The 17,277-nt window shown below is 54.9% G+C and overlaps 2 protein-coding genes across 5 annotated transcripts; both read right to left on the reverse strand.

Moving 5' to 3' along the window:
- Positions 1-200: 200 nt before the first annotated feature.
- Positions 201-5,872, reverse strand: DNAAF3 (dynein axonemal assembly factor 3). 3 transcript variants are annotated; one of them, XM_068528693.1, is made up of 12 exons: positions 5,827-5,872; positions 5,634-5,722; positions 5,194-5,336; positions 4,745-4,838; positions 3,498-3,655; positions 3,019-3,201; positions 2,684-2,809; positions 2,457-2,579; positions 2,082-2,211; positions 1,338-1,449; positions 1,095-1,169; positions 201-1,010 (listed from the first exon to the last, which is right to left on the reverse strand). In XM_068528693.1, exons 2-12 carry the CDS (start codon positions 5,716-5,718, stop codon positions 602-604), a joined length of 1,638 nt encoding a protein of 545 aa, XP_068384794.1. In that variant the 5' UTR covers positions 5,719-5,722; positions 5,827-5,872; the 3' UTR covers positions 201-601. The 3 variants fall into 3 exon arrangements, with proteins under 3 accessions (XP_068384794.1, XP_068384793.1, XP_068384795.1); XM_068528692.1 differs by having other exon boundaries at positions 1,338-1,452; XM_068528694.1 differs by lacking the exon at positions 3,019-3,201 and having other exon boundaries at positions 1,338-1,452.
- Positions 5,873-10,458: 4,586 nt separating this feature from the next.
- On the reverse strand, positions 10,459-15,950 carry SYT5 (synaptotagmin 5). Of its 2 annotated transcripts, none has more exons than XM_068527576.1 (8): positions 15,767-15,950; positions 15,028-15,200; positions 13,264-13,383; positions 12,981-13,148; positions 12,488-12,655; positions 12,074-12,188; positions 11,659-11,792; positions 10,459-11,037 (listed from the first exon to the last, which is right to left on the reverse strand). In XM_068527576.1, the coding sequence occupies exons 1-8, from the start codon at positions 15,843-15,845 to the stop codon at positions 10,837-10,839; spliced, it is 1,158 nt and encodes a 385-aa protein (XP_068383677.1). In that variant the 5' UTR covers positions 15,846-15,950; the 3' UTR covers positions 10,459-10,836. The 2 variants fall into 2 exon arrangements, with proteins under 2 accessions (XP_068383677.1, XP_068383676.1); XM_068527575.1 differs by having other exon boundaries at positions 12,074-12,191.
- Positions 15,951-17,277: the final 1,327 nt, after the last annotated feature.

The raw sequence follows: 17,277 nt of genomic DNA on the forward strand, positions 1-17,277 counted from the left end.
AATTCTCCTTGAGGGCTGGAACTTTTTTTTACCATGTTATGGTCAGTTTCAGTGCCCCAAACCTGTTAGCCAATCCATAAATTTTGCTGATTTATTTGAGAATCCAGGTGTGGGGTGCCCAGGCTCTCAGCAGGCAGCACGGAGAAATTCACCCCTAGCCCTCTTGGGAACCCAGAAATCTGGTCTCGAGTCTCCTCTCTTGAACACTCCTGCCCCTCCCCTCTCCCAGCCCTGGAGACAAACTGAGGGCAGGAAAGACACATGGACACACGGAGAAGAGGATCTGGCTCTCTTTACTTGGACCACCCTAGTGTTGACCAGCCTGTGAGAGGAGACACCCCCAGCCCCTAGTTAGGAATGGGATGCCTGGGGATGACGGGACCACGCAGAGGGCCTGAGCCCCAGGGCCGGATCTCCAGGCTGGTTTTAGAGTCTTGGGAGTGGAATGTAGAACTCAAGAGAACAATCTAGAATTCTAGGAATAAAATATAGAATCCCAGGAATGGAATCTGAAATTCTAGCGACACCTCTGGCGCTGAGTGAGAATGCTGGGAGTATAATTGAGTATTCCAGAGGCGCGTTCTGATTCTAGGACCCGACTTTAGAAGTTAGGGATTGGGGAGTTGGTCTCTGGAGGTACAGTCAGACTCTCTGGTTTGGGGGTCTGACTCCCTGTGGGTGGAACCAAAGCCTCCAACAGTGAAGCCTGAGACTCTGAGGGCCGTTTGAGGGGTTCAGAGGGTGGGGTCTCGCCTTCAAGGGGCTGGGTCAGGTCCTCGGGGGGAGGGTTGGTTGCCTCAAGGGGCGGGGCCAGGACTTCAGGGGGCGGAGTCCCAGATCCCACAGCTGGGTCCTTGTGGCTGGGAGCAGAGTCTCCGGCCTTGTAGAAGCGCGCGAAGGTCTGCGAGCGCCTGGCCCCCGGCTGTGGGGCGAATCCAGCCGCCTGTGCTAGCTCCCCGACCCGGCTGGAGAACCCCTGCAGCTGCTCCTGCCGCAGGTCCACTAGGAACCTGGAACCAGGAAGCGGCGTGTTAGGGGACCTGGCTTTCCGCCCCCAGCCTGGAAGTTCCCCGCCCTGCTCTCCGCTGGCTCACTGGGCTAATTCTACAATGAGGCGTCCTCCGGAGGCCACGCAGGCCCCGAGCTCAGGGCTGAGAAGATGGACCATCCTGCGGAGAGAAAAGGGGAGGGCCGAGGCTCAGACTTTTAGGTCCTGAGGGAAGAGGCGGGCTGGGGACCTAGACACTGATTAAGGAGGGTCTGGAGGCCTGGATTCCTGGGTCTGAGGGAAGAGGGGTTAGGGGAGGGAAATCTGGGAACCTCCCAGGCCCTCTTACCCACAAGCCATGTAGAGAAGCTGGAACCGTCCCTTGTAGCAGCTCTTGTGGTGGAGGGTCAGGGCAGAACCGAGGGACAGGAAGTGGACCGCGAAGGATTCCGGGACAGGGGCTGCTGGGGAAGGGAAGACTGGCAGGGTTAGGCAGACAGACAAAGCTTGGAGATGACTCGCCTTGTCCGTCTTCAAGCCCTTTCTCATCCTTTCTCTTAGGCAAATTCCTGGAAAATTCTGGGAAGATTGGCCTGGCACGCAGAGACCCATTTTACAGACCAGGCAGCTGAGATTCAAGAGAAGAAAAGAGTGGTTGGCCCATGGCCACACAAGACATCCATTCACCCGGGAGGGCCAAGTTAGGGGATGGGTAGAAGGAGGCACGACCAGATTGGGGGGGGGGGCTCTCCAGCGTTAAGCTGGGACCCAGCTTAACCTTGTTAAAACGTTCTCAGCCTCTTGGACTTCTGCAGGTAGGATGAGAATTCTACTACTGGAATTCAGGATGGTAAGGATGGTGTGAGGATTTAGGAAAGGGAGAGAAGCTCAAAGAGAAGAGAGAAAAATAGACCGGATGTCGGGAAGGGGAGGTCACTTGTCCAGGCATTAGATACCATATCAGTCCATGCTTGGACTTGAAACACCAGGAGCCTGAAGCCCGGGACGGGGGTCCGGGTCCCATTCTCTCTCAGACATGATCACCCGAGCCCCACTTCCCATCTCAAGGAAGAAGGCTGAGTCCGTCGCTTACCAGGCTCCGGGCTTCCATCCGCGTCGCCTTGCACCTGCGCGGGGTCTCCCTGGGCGGCTCTCGGGCGCCCCCAGGCGGCCATCTCTCGGAACAGCTCCGTCACGTTGTGCTGCGTGATCTCGCCCGCAGTCTTTAGGGGAGAAGGGGCGTGGCCGGATGCGGGGCTAGGACCGCGGGGCCGGACTGGCAGGGGAGAGGCTTAGAGGACGCCACCCCCACACTCCCCCACCCCCAGAGCTAGCATCCGGCGGGCAAGCTTACACTTCCAGACTGGCCCTAGGAAGTAGAGAGGGGGCGCGTAGGGGGCGGCGCCTGGACGGCAGGGGGCGGGGTCTCGCGGACTCGCCTCCAGCCCCAGCGCCTCCAGCCTCAAACCTTGATAGGCTGCCCGTTGCTGGTCCTCAGGAGGGTCTCGTCGTCCGCTTCGATGCCGAAGGCCACGAAGGGCCCCGTGACGATGTCCCCCCAGTACCCGCGCGCTGCTACGCGCTCCCCGCGCTGGGAAATCAGGGAGAGAGGAGACGGGTGAGGTCGATGTTCGGGACTCCGACTCCTGGGCCCCCGAAAAGAAGCAGCAGCCAGGGCAGGGAGTGGACTCGCACGTGGCTCAGGAGGCGACCGGACGCCAGAGTCCGGTTGGGCACGTGATAAGCGCTGGCGTCTCTGAGTTCAAAGGCGACTCCTGTGTCCCTCCAGCGCCGGAACTCACTGGTGTGGATGACTCGGGCCTGGAGTGGGGGGATGCAAGAAGAGGCCTCAGTGAATCTGGTATATGGATCCCAGGATCTCCTCCCAAAGACCCAGCACTGAGGGCCTCTGGCACCCTTTTCCTTCAGACCCAGGATTCGGGGCCCCCAACCGCTGCTTCCTCAAGCCCCAGCCCCTCCTCCTACACACCCAGGACTGGAGACCCCAGGCCCCTCCTCCCAGCCCTCACCCCGCGATCGTGCAGCTTCATGTGCAGGTCCCAGTCGCTGACACCGCGCCGGGCGTCGTACCGGGAGCCCAGGTAGTGGCGCAACCTCGAGTCCCACAGGCGGCTCATGGGGAAAGCCTCGGGCCCCTTCTCCCCTCCGGCCCAGAAACGGAACACGGCCTCCAGGGCGTCGCGCTCGCGGAACTGCGCGGCCAGGCCCGCGTGGAGACAGAACGAAGGAGAGGCGGCTGCAGGGACCGCGGCTTCTCTTACCTGATCCTCCCTTCCCTCCTAGGGCGTGGGAACGATTCTCTTTTTTCTCAGATGAAGAAGCTGAGGCTCCGAGAGCAGAAGCCACCCCCAGGGCCATATCCCACTGTGGGAGCCGGGGAGCCCTCAGCTCGATCCATCAACGCAAACCCTTTTGGACTGCCCATCCCCATTCTTCCCGCCGCCACCCGGATCCCCGCCGGTGACGGTCGCAGGCCAGGCGGCGGCACCTTGAGGGCGCCCAGGCTGAGCCAGGGCAGCTGCTCCGCCAGGCGATCGGGCTCCGGGACGAGGCGAGCCAAGCGGCCGGCCTGGGCGCGCACGAAGGCGGCCACAGGCGGGCGCAGCAGCGAGTTCCCCCACACCTCCAGGAAGGTCTCGCTCCTCTCTGCGGGGAGGGGGGAGAAAATTAGAGGAGGGGGCAGAGGAGTTAGCCCAGAAATGAGACCCGTGCAGATGACGCATACCCACTTTATAGTGATCTTCTTATTCCATAGTCGTGTAATGAGCACAACGGACCCAGGCAAACTCCCTACCCACCCGAATAGCTAGAACACGAAGAATAACTTACACCTCACCTAGGTCTCCTCGCCTATTCCTTCCCACCCCCTGCAGGTAACCCCAATCCTGAATTTCATGTTTGTTTCCCTTGCCTTAAAAAAGGAAAAGTTGTATATAGATATAGATGGAGATGAAGATCTATGTGTGTTAAAGTGTTGAATATTTTCATTTTAATTAAGAATCTTATAAAAGGGACTTCCCTGGTGGCGCAGTGGATAAGACTCCGCGCTCCCAATGCAGGCGGCCCGGGGTTCGATCCCTGGTCATGGAACTAGATCCTACATGCATGCTGCAACTAAGAGTTCGCCTGCCGCAACTAAGGTCACACAGCAAGCAGAGTCAGAATTTGAACACAGCCTGCCTGAGTCTACACTCTGCTCTAGGCACTAAACTGAAGTTTTTGTTACTGGGAAATAATCATTTCCCACCCAAATCCTCCTTCTCCCCCTCCTCCTTATAATCTCACTTCCAAGGCCGCTTCCTCCATGCAGATTCCCTGGGGTGCACACCTCTAACTAAGGGAGACTCAGGCCTGAGGGAGGCTTTGGGCAGGACTGAGCTCAGCTCAGCCAAACCCTCCCCACATCTGGGGGACTCACTACCTCTCAGGAAGCCCTTTGATCTCTTTTGGGCTTCTCCCTCGCGAGGAGGTTTTGAATGCTTACACTGTGTCACGCACAGTTCTGAGAGTTTTATGTGGCTTTTCTCCTGGAATTCCCTAAATGATTCTAGGAAGTATTATCTTTTATCCCCATTTCAAAGGTGGGAAAAGCTGAGGCTCTAAGGCTACCAAACAAGTGAGCAAGTGATGAAATAGGGAACAATGTCCAAAATGTTTAACCACACCCTTGAAATGCCAGAATTCCTGCAGGGAGGGGGAAGGAGCTGGGGGCCAGATTGCTGGGTCTTTGCTGACCTTGCAACCCCATCTTCTCAGGATCCTCCAGGGCTAGGCAGAAAATCAGCATGTGTCGGGCTACAGCTTCCATATTATTCTCCAGCACATAAAACTGGAAGGACGGACAGGGAAGAATGATTCTGAGACCTGTGTTCCTGGCCCCTAGGAGACCCTGGAGTGGGAAACCTCAGCCCCCTCCTTCCACAGGACCCAGGAGACCTGTACACCAGCCCCACTCCTTCAAACACAGGAGTGTGGGCACTCAGAACCCTCCTCCCCATCACTACTCAGGAGACTTGATCCTTAGGATCTTCCTCCCACTTCAACCCAGGAGTCCCCAACCCCAGACCCTTCCCTCCTCAGAACCTAGGAGTCTGGGTCTCCAGCTCCCTCCTCCCTCAAGGACTCAGGAATCTGTGCTCTTATCTTCATCCTCCTCCTTCCAGGATCCCATAATCCCAGCTTACACGGAACCTCCTTCGAGGCCAGAGAGCCGCCCGGGCCAGGGTCCGTAGCAGGTGTCGCCCATCCACGGAGCCCAACAGCAGCACATTTAGCTCGGGGGTCCCGTGCTCTGTATCGGCCTGTGAGTCTGGGTCCACAGGAGGACCTGACAAGACGACAGCGGGCTGGGGCTGGTGGCCTGGAGAGGGCCCCCTGAAGCCACCCCCAGAACGATGGACTACAACTCCCAGCAGGACTTGCACCCCTGGCCTTGGTTTTAAAAGGAGCTGTGCCTCTAAGCGTTCTGGGACTCGTAGTTCGCAGAGGTATCTAGGCTGTCCACTGGAGGGCAACCCCCGCCCTTGGAGCCTCAGAGAACGTTAGCGCCAGAACGTTAGTGTCTGCCAGGCGGTGAAAGCAGCCGCTCTGTCGGATGATTTGTGGTCCTGAGTGGGCGACTCACTCTCAGCCTGCAGGTCAACCGCTGGGGACAGGCCCCACCAGGACACAGAGCCGAAGCCAGTGCCCGAGCCCGCTGGTGTGGTCATCGCCCTGCGGGACAAACAACCCGGGAGTCCCCAAATATCGTGTCTGCATTGCCCACCCATTCCCCTCTCACCTCCGCTGACTTCTCGCCCCTTTCACACCCCCCTCACCTTTATCCTTCCAAATAACCCGAGACGTCCCCTCCCTCCCCTCTCCGTGTGGCGCTGGGATCCGAAGGCCCCTACACAACTGCTGCCCATAGTCCCCGCCCTTTTCAGTCGGCCAATAGGAGTGGGCGGGCTGGCACCACCGCGATCAACTGACCAATGAGAGCGAGGGAGACCCGCCGGTTGCAAACTTTTAGCCAATGGGAGCGCTAAGGGTTTGTGGGAGTGGTGGGCGAGAGGACGCGGTTGTCATGACGACGGCGCTGGAGGGGTAGGGGCGGGGCCGGAAGAGGCTGGGGCGGAGCTGGGGGCCAACCAAGTTTCTGGAAGCTGGAGGCCTGGGCCGATTCAAATTTAGACAGAACGGAACAGAATCTTGGTAAACCCAAATTAAACTGAGGTGGCTTAGACCTTAAACTGTAGACCTCTGTGGCCCCATTTCCCCTCACACCCTGGCTCTATCACACAGGGCTTCTCTCCAGGTGAGAAAAACACAGCGAAGTACTGGGGCCAGCTAGCACTGGCCCCGGTTGTTAAATTTTCAGGAATTTTGTGACCTGGTTTTACACACAATCATTACTAAAAATTAAACTTTTTACTAAATTAATTACTAAAGATTAAATTCCAATAAAATACATTAAAATAAAAGTAATCATACTCAAAACTCATCACTTCCTACTTTATTATATTTTATAATTATTGATGGTCTTAAGGTTATTTACAGCTATTGTACCTGTAAGAAGGAAATGCTATTTTAATGCAATAGTTTAAAAAATGAAGTTGGCAGACTAGGACCATGGGCTGTCTATTTTTGTAAATAAAGTTTTATTAGAACAAGGGCCAGGATTAGGATATGGCAGAGTGGTCCAAGTGAAGGGTCAGATCCTGTCTTTAAATTTTTTATATTTTATTTATTTTTCCATTAGTTTTGAATTTTAAAAAAATATTGCATTAAAATACTATCTTGATTACTGGGTGTGTTGGTTTTGGTGACTTTGTTTTTGTTTTTGTTTTGGCTTTGCCTTAAATTTTGGGACCCTTGTTCTACTCTGGGAAATACTATAGGATGGTGTGGTAGTAGGCATCTCTTCGCAACTCTATATTCAGACTTCACATTGGTGGCTTGAAATCAGCCACAGTGACAGTATTTAAACCACGGAAGAGGGCAAGCTACACAACAGGGCTTCAGAGAGATGGTAATAGCACACCTCAGGAACCACACCAAGTCCCCTGTTGTCTCCAGGTCTATATGGCTTGTGTTTTTGTTTATTTATTTACTTGGCTGAGCCAGGTCCTAGTTGTGGCACGCAGGATCTTTTTTTTTTTTTTTAGTTGCAGCACATGGCACCTTTTAGTTGCGGCATGTGAGATCTAGTTCCCTGACCAGGGATCGAACCTGGGCACCCTGCATTGGGAGCACTGGGAGCGCGGAGTCTTAGCTACTGAACCACCAGGGAAGTCCCTTTATGGCTTGTGTTGCTCCTTCTAACATCCTCCCCTTCTCCCCCTGGAAAACTCCAACTCATCCTTCCAACCTTAGCCAGGGATCTTCCTGAGTTCTGCTCCTGCTTTTTCAGCAGATGGCCACTGTAGTCTACCCTGTGACTCCCAGTACTTTATATCTGGGGTTGAGGACGCTTGAGAATGTGGCTTTTGGTGCCAGACATGGCTGGGTTTACACCTTGTCCTGTCACTTGCTGGCTGAGAGAACTCGGCCAGGTGACTTAACCTGTCTGTGAGTTCCACAAGGGCAGGGACTCCAGTGAGGCACATCTCCAGATCATCCCCAGCACCCAGCCCAGGGCACAGCACCCAAGGAGCCTCGGTCCTCTGTCCCCTCTCCTCACCCTGCTACATGAACTTAGCCAAGTCAGTCACCCTCTCTGTCTCAGTTTCCTGCTCTGTAAAATGGGAAAGGTAACATGCAGCTAGCAGGAGTGTGGTGGGTTAAAAGGAGGTCCACCTGCCTGCTGAGGACAGTTCTGGTTAGCGGGAAGGAAATGAAGGCTGAGTTTTCAGCAACGCTCCAGGAGTGGGCCAGCCAACCTGGACCCCTCCTGAGTCAGCCTTCAGCTCACTAGAGCCCCAGATCCTGACTGTCTCCAGTGAGACATAATGTCTTTTATCTTCATCACCACCACTCTCCACAGCGCTTCCTCCACGGAGGAGCCAGAGTAATCTGAAATGTGAACCAAGCCATGCCACTTCCCTCTAAAACCCTACTGAGGTTTCTCACTGCAGGTAGATACAATCCCAGTTCCTTAGCTTCACTTCCTAGTTCCTGTGTGATCTGGCTCTTGGCTGTGTCTCTTAAGTCATGTCCCCACCCCCACCCCCATACATCCGCCCTGATGCTCCTCTCCAGCCGCACTGGCCTCCTGGCTCTTTTGAGAATACATCAAGCCTGTTCTTGCCCCCAGGGCCTTTGCGAGGAACTTGGGGTTCCTTCTGTATGGAATTTTCTTCCCCCTCATCTTTGTGTGTGTGTGTGTGTGTGTGTGTGTTAAAATACACACAATACAAAGCTTACAATTAATGATGTTTAGTACATTCACAGTATTGTGCAACCATCACCACTATCTAGTTCCAGAAATTGCTCATCACGCCATAAGGAGACCCCATACTCATTAATCAGTCACTCCCCACTTATCCCTCTCCCTAGTTCCTGAAAACCACTAGTCTACTTTTTTTTTTCTCTGTGGATTTACCTATTCTAGATATTTCATATAGTTGGAATCATACAATATGTGGTCTTTTATGCCTGGCTTCTTTCACTTAAAATCGTGTTTTCAAGGTTCATCTATGCTATAGCATGAATCAGTACTTCATTCCTTTTTGTGACTGGATCATATTCCATTGTATTTCCCCTTCATCTTTGGAAGCCTCATGCCTTCTTGTCATTCATATCACAGCCTAAACACTACTTCTTCGAGAAGCTGCCCCTGACAACCCTTTTTAAATGATCTGAGCCCTTACTAGTTTCCTTCCCAGTTTGGTCGCCACTTGTAATGGTTTTATACTTCTCATTTGTCTGCTTACTTGTGGAGACATAGACCCAGGGATCCCAATGTCATCATCTAACTCAGAACAGATTCAATCCCAGGATTTAGAGAAGGACTTCCTGGATGTATGATCCCGAGCAGGTCATGTTAATTCCCTGAAGCACAGTTTCCTCATTTGTCAACTGGGAATAATAATCGTGTCTATTTCATGAGGTTGCTGTGAGGATTATTATCAAAAGTAGCAAAAGTAATAGTAATAATAGTAATAATATATACATAGTACTGTCTTTATAAAGATGCCCCCCACTCACTCACACATGAGAAAGTACTGCATTCCTCTGGAGAAATTTTTTAAACTTCATGGACCTCGGGCTTCCTTGGTGGCGCAGTGGTTGAGAATCTGCCTGCCAATGCAGGGGACACGGGTTCGAGCCCTGGTCTGGGAAGATCCCACATGCCACGGAGCAACTGGGCCCGTGAGCCACAATTACTGAGCCTGCGCGTCTGGAGCCTGTGCTCCGCAACAAGAGAGGCCGCGATGGTGAGAGGCCCGCGCACCGCGATGAAGAGTGGTCCCCACTTGCCGCAACTAGAGAAAGCCCTCGCACAGAAACGAAGACTCAACACAGTCATAAATAAATATAAAAAAAAACAAACAAAACAAAAACAAACTAACATCCTTATTGATATATAAGTCACATACCACACAATTAAAACAAAAAAAAAAAAAAAAAAAAAAAAAAAACTTCATGGACCTCACAACCTAGGTAACTGATCAGTTTTCCCTTTTCCCCTTGGCCACCAGGAAGCTCAGGGGTAAGTTCTGCCCCTTTCCTTAGCACATGGCAGTACTTGTTGGCTCATTTTCCACTTTACCTGATGCTCAGAGAGCTCTCTTGCCAAATGCCATGGACCTTTGTCCATCACCTGAAATCCTGTCTGGGATGAGATGGGGGAGAAGCCAATAAAATGATCAACTTTCCTAGACACAGACTGAGAGAAAGAATTTGTTGAAAAAAGAATGAGGTGTAGCTGGAACTACTGTGTCTCCCTGAGGAAATCTTGCCCTTTCTCTCATTCTCTGGGGATTTCATTCCTAGACGCTGCATATCTACTTTGTTTCCTTGATGACAGTAAGTTGCTTGGAAGTAAAGTCTGGATTTGCATCTATTTGGGGGTCCCCAGCATCCAACAGAAGCTGGCACACAGAGGGCCTCAGGGAATATAGAAAGGATGGATGATGCAAGGAAGAAAGAAAGGGAGGGAGGGAAATATGGGTATGAAAATCTATGTAAATCATGGGTGAGGGAGCAGATAAATTCATGAATAACTAAGTGAATTCTCATTGACTCCTCATAGCAAATGTACAGTAGGTATTAGTATTATCATGATTTTTTTCAGATGAGGAAGCTGAAGTTTGGAGGGGTGAGTGAATGAATAAGTGAGGGAGTGAATGGGAGAGTGAGTGGGTGAAAGGATGGATGGATGAGTGGGTGTGTGAGTTTCCGTGTGTGTTTCCAGGATAGGCAGCCCTATCCCTGCCCTTGTGTGGTCCCACCCCTGGAGGGTCCCTCCTGGGTTCCCAGTCCTCACCCCTACCCACCCCCATCAAGGAGCACCGGTCCAGGCCAGCAAAGTTGCTGAGTATTTATTTGGTCCCAGGAGCGGTGCAGGAATCAGACCGGGGACAGGAGTGGGTGACACTGTGCAGGAAAAGGGGTACTGGGAGCCAAGGGGATACTAGGCTGGGATCACTGATTGTCAAAGCAGAGGGCGGGACCCTGGGATGGCGGGAGCCCAGACTGCTCCCCTCCTCCAGGGGTCCCTGGGGCTTCTGGGCATGTGCCATATTGGGGGAGTTGGCAGGTTATCATGATTGGCATAATGGGGGTGGGGAGAAGGCAGGAATGGGTAGAGTGGGGGGCGGGTGTTAGCGTTCAGAGAAGGCTTAAAGGTGGGCATGGACGTGGCTTTGGCCAGGAGTCTGGGGTCAGGGGCTTGAGGGTGGGGATCAGGGTGCTGGCGGTGGCCTCACTCGGTCAGGGGGCCGCAGCGAGTGCCACTGGGCGATGGGCCGCCGGGGGTTGGCCAGCATGTCTGCCCAGTGCCGCAGGCCAGCACCCCCGGCCGCTGCCCCTACGGCCACCCTCCCGATGGCCTCGTTCTTGCCCAGCTTGTCATAGTCTAGCACAGTCAGCTCCACCTGAACCTTCTGGGGTGCGCAGCGGAGGAAGAAGAGACAGAGAGTGGGGTAAGGAGGTAACGCGAGGGACTCAGGTATCATTGCTAAGGAGACCCTCTCCCTCGCAAGCCTCATTCTGAGGGGCCTTCCTAGGCCGCCGGGCTAAGGCTTCATCTGGAGCTCGGACGGGGGTGGGGGGGGGTGGGGGGCGGGGGGGGGGGCGGAGCGCCCTTTGGTTGGTCACAGGGATGCTCTGGAGTCTTCCTGCGATCAGATTTCAAAGGAGATAAACTCGCAGGATCCCCGTTGCTCAGGGGTTGTTAGGAGGCTCCTTAGGGTCTGCTTCCTAAGGGGGCAAATCTTCAAGACTTTGAAATGGGTGGAGGGGCCGGGCCTTAGGGTTGTGGGGAAGTCTCTTTTTCTCAGTAACCAGAGCTCCTGAGGGCAACGGGCACCCTGGTCTTGCTTGGGGGCGGGGCTTCCTGGTCCTCATGGGAGAAACTGAGATTGAGAACACAATCAGACCCCCAAGACCTGGCTTCTAAGGGTTGCTAAGGAGTCTCCCTTCCCTTAGCAACGGGGGTTTCTACGGGCCTGGGACTCCGGGGTAAGGGCTGCTCTGGCAGGGGCTATGGGCAGGTCTGAGCTCACCTGGACCTGGTCACAGGGCACCTCGAAGCTGAAGGCCTCGTTGTAATAGGGGTTCAGAGTATTCTTCTTGATGGTCGTTTTCTTCTTCCGCACCTTTTTGCCGCCCTGCAGCAGGTGGACCTTGACATACGGATCTGGGGAGAGGGAGGAGGAATCTTATAACCCCACCACTCTGGTGAGTCCAAAGGGATCAGATTGAGGGGAATGCATGAGACTCTTCTTTGGAACAACATGGAGACAGCCCATGGACCCCCTCAGGTCTCCCTTTCTCTGTCCCCAAATAGAATCTAAATCCTCCATGACAGCCTGGACCTCCCTCTCCCCATGAGACCCTCGGGGCCCAGACACTGCCAGAACCTTAGCCAGAGCACCTCCCCCGCCCTTCACCACCACCATGTGCTTGCTTCCCACACACCTGACAGCCCTGCTACATCCATCTTCTTCAGGTTTTTAGCCTCCAGGACGATGACGGTGAGCTTCCCAGCCGTGGGGACATAGCGGAGGGAGAAGCAGATGTCACCTAGTTTCTCCTGCTAAAAGATGGAGAGGGACCCATCACCGGAACCGGGGCTCCGCATCCAACCCCCCTGCGATTTTTCTTCCCTCCCCCTCGTGTTGAAATGGTATGGTCCAGAGTTAAGACCCAGGTGGTACAATCCGAGGGGGACTGCCGAGGGGAGGCGTTGATCCACCAGGATAGACCTGGGAGCTACTCTTCTGCAGCAGGTGGAAGCGCTGGAGCCCGGAGGATCGCGGAGGCCTGTGATCTGATTGGCCCGGGGTTGAGGTGGGCGGGGCCATATGTGGGGGCGTGGCCACGCGTGCTCACCTCCTCCCGAGGAGCCGCCTGCAGCTCCCGCCAGGCCAGCACTGGCCGCCCCAAGTCCACGGAGCTCATGGGGACCCGCACCTCCCCAATGGCGTCGTTGCGGGAGAAGCGGTCGAAGTCGTATACTGCCATGACCAGTACCCTGCCCCCCAGCTCCACGTAGGGGACCTGGGGGAAGGGGGACGCAAAGAAAGCACACGGTGAGAGTAGGAAGTGGGACACAGCACATCCAGGTGGAAGGCGATGAGCGGGGGCAGCAAGGGTCCCAAGGAACAGTTAGGGGGGTGTCAATGGACCCCCAAATGGGACAGCCCAAGGACCAACGAAGCAGTCCAGGGGCCAGTAGTGTCCCCCAAAGGGACAACGCAGGGTCCAGTGGAATAGTCCCCAGAGCTGGTAGCTGCCACCAGTAAAAGCTGAAGATACCGGTCCCTAGTGTTCCAGAGACTGGGGACAGGCTGCCGGGCATAAAGCACTGAGGCCACGAGCTCACCTTGAAGGCAAAGTTCTCCCCAAAGTGTGGGTTCAGCGTCTGCCGATGCACCCTGGTCTCGTGCCGCCTCCGTTTGTCTGGCAGCAGGTAAACCCGCACGTAGGGGTCAGAGGAGCCACCGAGGTCCAAGGCTGCCAATCCCTCAGCTTGCACGATGCCCACCAGCAGCTGTACAGTGATAAGGGGACCCTAGTCTTAGCTTCCCTTCCAGAGCCTCCTCCAAGAAGGGGCTGGAACCCCTGGGACCCTCCCCTCCAAAGCATCTCCCCTCCTCCACACCCACCTGGCCACTCTGGAAATCATAATCCAGTGAGTACTGTAGTCGTCCTAGTTCATGCTTCTCTGCCACCTGCTGCCCTGGCCCAGATGGTGTCGGCTCCAGCTCCTCCACTTCTGGCTGCACCTTAGGGAGCCAGGGGCAAGGGCAGGTGAACTCTTCCCCTGATAGTGATATCCACCAGGCGCAGAAGCCAAAGGAGACTCACAGATCCCTCCAGCTATACCTGAACACTTGCACGCTAAGCAGAGTCGGTGTTTGATTAGTGATGTCTGCCACAGGTGGGACTAGCCATGGCAACACAGTGTGGTACGGTTTGTCAGTGTTTTATTAGTGATGCCTGCTACCGGTGGGGCATAGATGTGGTGACACGCATGCAGTGTGTTTGTCATGCCTAGACTAGAAAAACAAGCACTGACAGTGTCTCATTGCCTACAGGATGGATGCAGATTTTAGTTCACACATTAATGGATGTATCGGGGTGATTGTCCAAATTGCCACATTGATTAGTGATCTTGGACAGAAAATATGGAGGAAAAATGGCATATTTAGTGCGTATTTGCCATTCTAAACTAGAACAACAAAGTCAGAAAACTTCTTAAAGTAAGCCACCGATTTTCAAAATGCAATGTGAATCAGAATTCCCCTGAGTAGTGTGGTAAAATGCCTTCACTTCAGAGATTCTGATTCAGTAGGTCTGGCACAAGATCCAGAATTTGCATTTCAACAAGTACCTGAACTGATTCTGATGCTGATGGGTCTTTGGAGTCACTGGCTTAGGGGAGAGGGATGGAGACTGGACACCAGGGCCCTACAGGACACCCCTTAAGGGTAATAATTATAACAGCTATTTGTTGAAAAGGGAGGTAAGGAAATACTAGCTATGGTCCACAAACTTGAGGCTCAGAGACAGACAGTGAATTTCCCAAGGTCACAGAGCCGGTTGCTCTGGGCTGGAAACCTAGGACTCTGGCTCCCAGGAGAGCCTCATTCCACTCTGCATTCAGAGGCCCAGTGCTCAGATACTTGCACCTGTAGCTTTCCACGCCAACGACGTCTTCCAACTCACGTTTGCTTCAACCTCTCAAGGCTGCCATACAGCCCCCTCCCTTGTCTCCTTGCCCCAGACGTGTCCTCCACAAGGGTTCCAGGGGATTCATCCTAAAGCCCATGTGACCTTGTGCCTCTCCCACTCAAAACTTCTGTGGCTCCTAATCACCTTCATTACATGGGTACTGCTGAACTCTCCAGAAACCTCACCCTAGAGCACAGGATATCTGTATGCTATACCCCAGCTATTGTGAAGAATGACTCTTTGTTCTCCAAATATCCCTCAGAATCAGGATTCCAGGCCTCAACACATGCTCCTCCTTTGAGGTAGAATGTCCTTCTCTCTGCTCTCAGTTAATTCTGAGTTCCTTTGGGTCTCAACACAGAAGTCACCTCCTCCAGGAAGCCTTCTCAGACCCTCTAGGCTGTCAGGTGGTTTCTCTGCGCTCCCATATGCCCTGCACTGCCTCTAATGTGGTACATACCACCCTGTATTTTGAATGTCTATATGAGCATCTGACTTCCCCATCAGACTGGAGGTTCTTGTGAATGTCTGGTCTATCTCCAGGTCCCCAGGTCCAGTTTAGGGCTAGACACACAGGGGAGATGAGCAAATACAGCAGGTGTAGGAGGGATGGAGCAGGGACTGAGGCTGCTGGGCCATTGAGAGGAGTAAGGGTGCAGGAAGGAGCAGGGCTGAGGGGCTGGGCCAGGCCACACCTTGTCTATGTAACTCCGGCCCAGCTCCTTCACTTCCTGAAGGTGGACCTGGGCTTGAGCCTGGCTCTTCTTGCCCATCCGCCTCCGACAACGCTTCCGGTAGAGACAGAAACAGCAGCTGAAGACGAGGAGGCCTGAGACCAGCACGATGGTGGCCAGAGCCCAGGGGGGCACTGCAGAGGACATGGAAACAGCAAACATTGAGGCCCTGAGAGACAAGCAGGCTGATTCATTCTGTATGACACGTGTCAGCTGAAATTCTGGCCTTGTTTTTCCGCCAGCCATTTCCATTCCATTTTATTCCCATGTTTTCCTTCCAACTGGTCTCACATATAAAACTATTTGAAGACCTAAGGCAGGCTGACACCATCTAGATTTTCTTGCCTATTAGGATTAGTTCCACCTCCTCTTCTACCCCCATTCTAATCTTTCTGCTCAACCGCTGTGTTTTAGAAGGCTTAACCCCTCCCTGGGCCTCAGTCTTCCTCTTTAAAAGAAGGGAGAGGTGGACCTTCCAATTCACCAATCCACGGTTCCATTCCATTCCACACCCCTTGATTTGGTTCCTGATTTTCTTGCAAACCTGTCCCTTTTTCATTTCATTTAGATTCCAATCCAGGATGCCGACTATAATCTCACCCGTACTTTCCAGCCCGCCGGCCTGAATACACCCGTTCGAACCCCACCCCTGGAAGTCCTAGCCTGGCTTTCCCTCCGCTCCACCCCGGGTTTCGCTCACCAGGGCCGTGGCTGATGCGACTCGAGTCAGGAGGCGTGTCGGTCGCTGGAGGCCCCGGTGTTGGGGGCTCCGGGAACATGGCGGCGGGGTCTTACTGTTCTTTCTGCGGAGGCACCCAAACGCTCTAGTCCCCCCACACCCACCCCGTGCATCCGTTGAGCCATCCGAACAACAAAGAACTCCAACTCCCATCGGCACCCTGGGCCGTATGGCCCCCGTATGGGAACCTGCCAACCGCCGCGAGGCATGCTGGGGGTTGTTGTTTCAGCCTTCCTGCGACGGAGGGCGAGGGCTTGGGGTGGATTCCAGGACCAAGTCTCATCCCAAGGGACGCCCCCTCCCTCCAAGGCCGCCAGGAATCCAATCCCGCTGACTTCTGTCCTTTCCTTGCCCTTCCCCGGGGCCTGAACCGGAAGTGAGCGAGGGCAGGCGTGGGAACCAGCGCACCGGTTTGCCCAGAGCAACGGCTGGCTCCGCGAGGGCGGGGTGAAGGTAGCGCTGGTTGCCCCGGCAACGGCCTGTTGCCAGGACAACGGGCGCGGCTGACGCACAGAAGCCGAGTCCCAGAGGCGCAAGCTGGTTCGGTTCCCCGTCCCACCTGGGACCTCAGACCCGGATACCCGTGACAAGCGAAGGTGGGGAGGACGCAGTCTTGCCTGTCCGTCTGTCCACGCGCCCACAGCTGGCTCCTCCCTCCACATCTGGCCCTGGGAGTGAAGACTCAGGCTGCCCTCCCTCTCCCACTCTTGCGGGGAACGTGGGGGGCGGGCGGCTGCCCTGCTGCCTTGGCTGGGCCCCCACATCATTTTCAGCTTGTTTGTCTCTTCCGCGCACCCTGAGCTCTCTCTTCACACCTGTCCTCGTGACCGCCTCGGCCTCCATTCCTCTCTCGACCCCACATCGAGGTCCGTCTCCCCGTCGGCTTCTCGCCTCTCCTCCGTCTGGGTTGTCTGGCCTCTGCCTGTTGTCTGATCTCAGTCTACCGGGGTCTCGCACCCTCTTCCACTGCCTGCTCCTCCCTTCCCTCTGGCTCTTTGTCTCCACACCTGTCTCTAAATCCCATTCTCCCCGTTTCAGGCTCCAGCCCTCCCACTCCATCTGCTGGTCTCTCCCAGTGTCCCCGCCACCACACACACACACGCACAGACACACACACACACACACACACACACCATCTCTCTAGGGATGGGAATGAGGATGGGGCTTAGGGAGGGGGTTCCAGCGGCTCCTACCTGCTCGGTGGCTAGACAGGACCCTCCCGAGAGACACCGAGGCGCCGGCCCCGCCCGGACCCCGCCCCCGCACGCGTGTGGCTGGCGCTGTCCTGGGTGCTGATCGCGGAGCGCTGTGGGGCGGGGGCTCGGCCGAACGGAGCCGGCGCGGGGTGTGTATGTGCCCGTGTGCGTGTGTGTGAGCGTGTATATGTGTGTGAGAGAAAGCCTGTGTGTGGGAGTGTGTATGTGTGTGTGCGCGTGCGTGTTTGGAAGGTGGAGAACCCCGCCCCGGCCCTC

The sequence above is a fragment of the Eschrichtius robustus genome, chromosome 19 (genome assembly GCF_028021215.1).
Source record: "Eschrichtius robustus isolate mEscRob2 chromosome 19, mEscRob2.pri, whole genome shotgun sequence".
NCBI classification, from domain to species: Eukaryota; Metazoa; Chordata; class Mammalia; order Artiodactyla; family Eschrichtiidae; genus Eschrichtius; species Eschrichtius robustus.

Bases quoted from the DNA above. Each gene is read 5' to 3' on its own strand.
- SYT5 (XM_068527575.1), bottom strand. From the start codon at position 15,845: ATGTTCCCGGAGCCCCCAACACCGGGGCCTCCAGCGACCGACACGCCT. The intron at 13,384-15,027 runs GTGTGGCCTGGC...TGGCTCCCTAAG, and splicing joins GCCGGAGTTACATAGACAAG to GTGCAGCCAGAAGTGGAGGA. The intron at 13,149-13,263 runs GTGGGTGTGGAG...ATCACTGTACAG, and splicing joins ATGATTTCCAGAGTGGCCAG to CTGCTGGTGGGCATCGTGCA.
- DNAAF3 (XM_068528692.1), bottom strand. From the start codon at position 5,718: ATGACCACACCAGCGGGCTCGGGCACTGGCTTCGGCTCTGTGTCCTGG. The intron at 4,839-5,193 runs GTAAGCTGGGAT...CCGTCCTTCCAG, and splicing joins GGCCTCGAAGGAGGTTCCGT to TTTTATGTGCTGGAGAATAA. The intron at 3,656-4,744 runs GTCAGCAAAGAC...CCCTCCCCGCAG, and splicing joins TGAGAAGATGGGGTTGCAAG to AGAGGAGCGAGACCTTCCTG.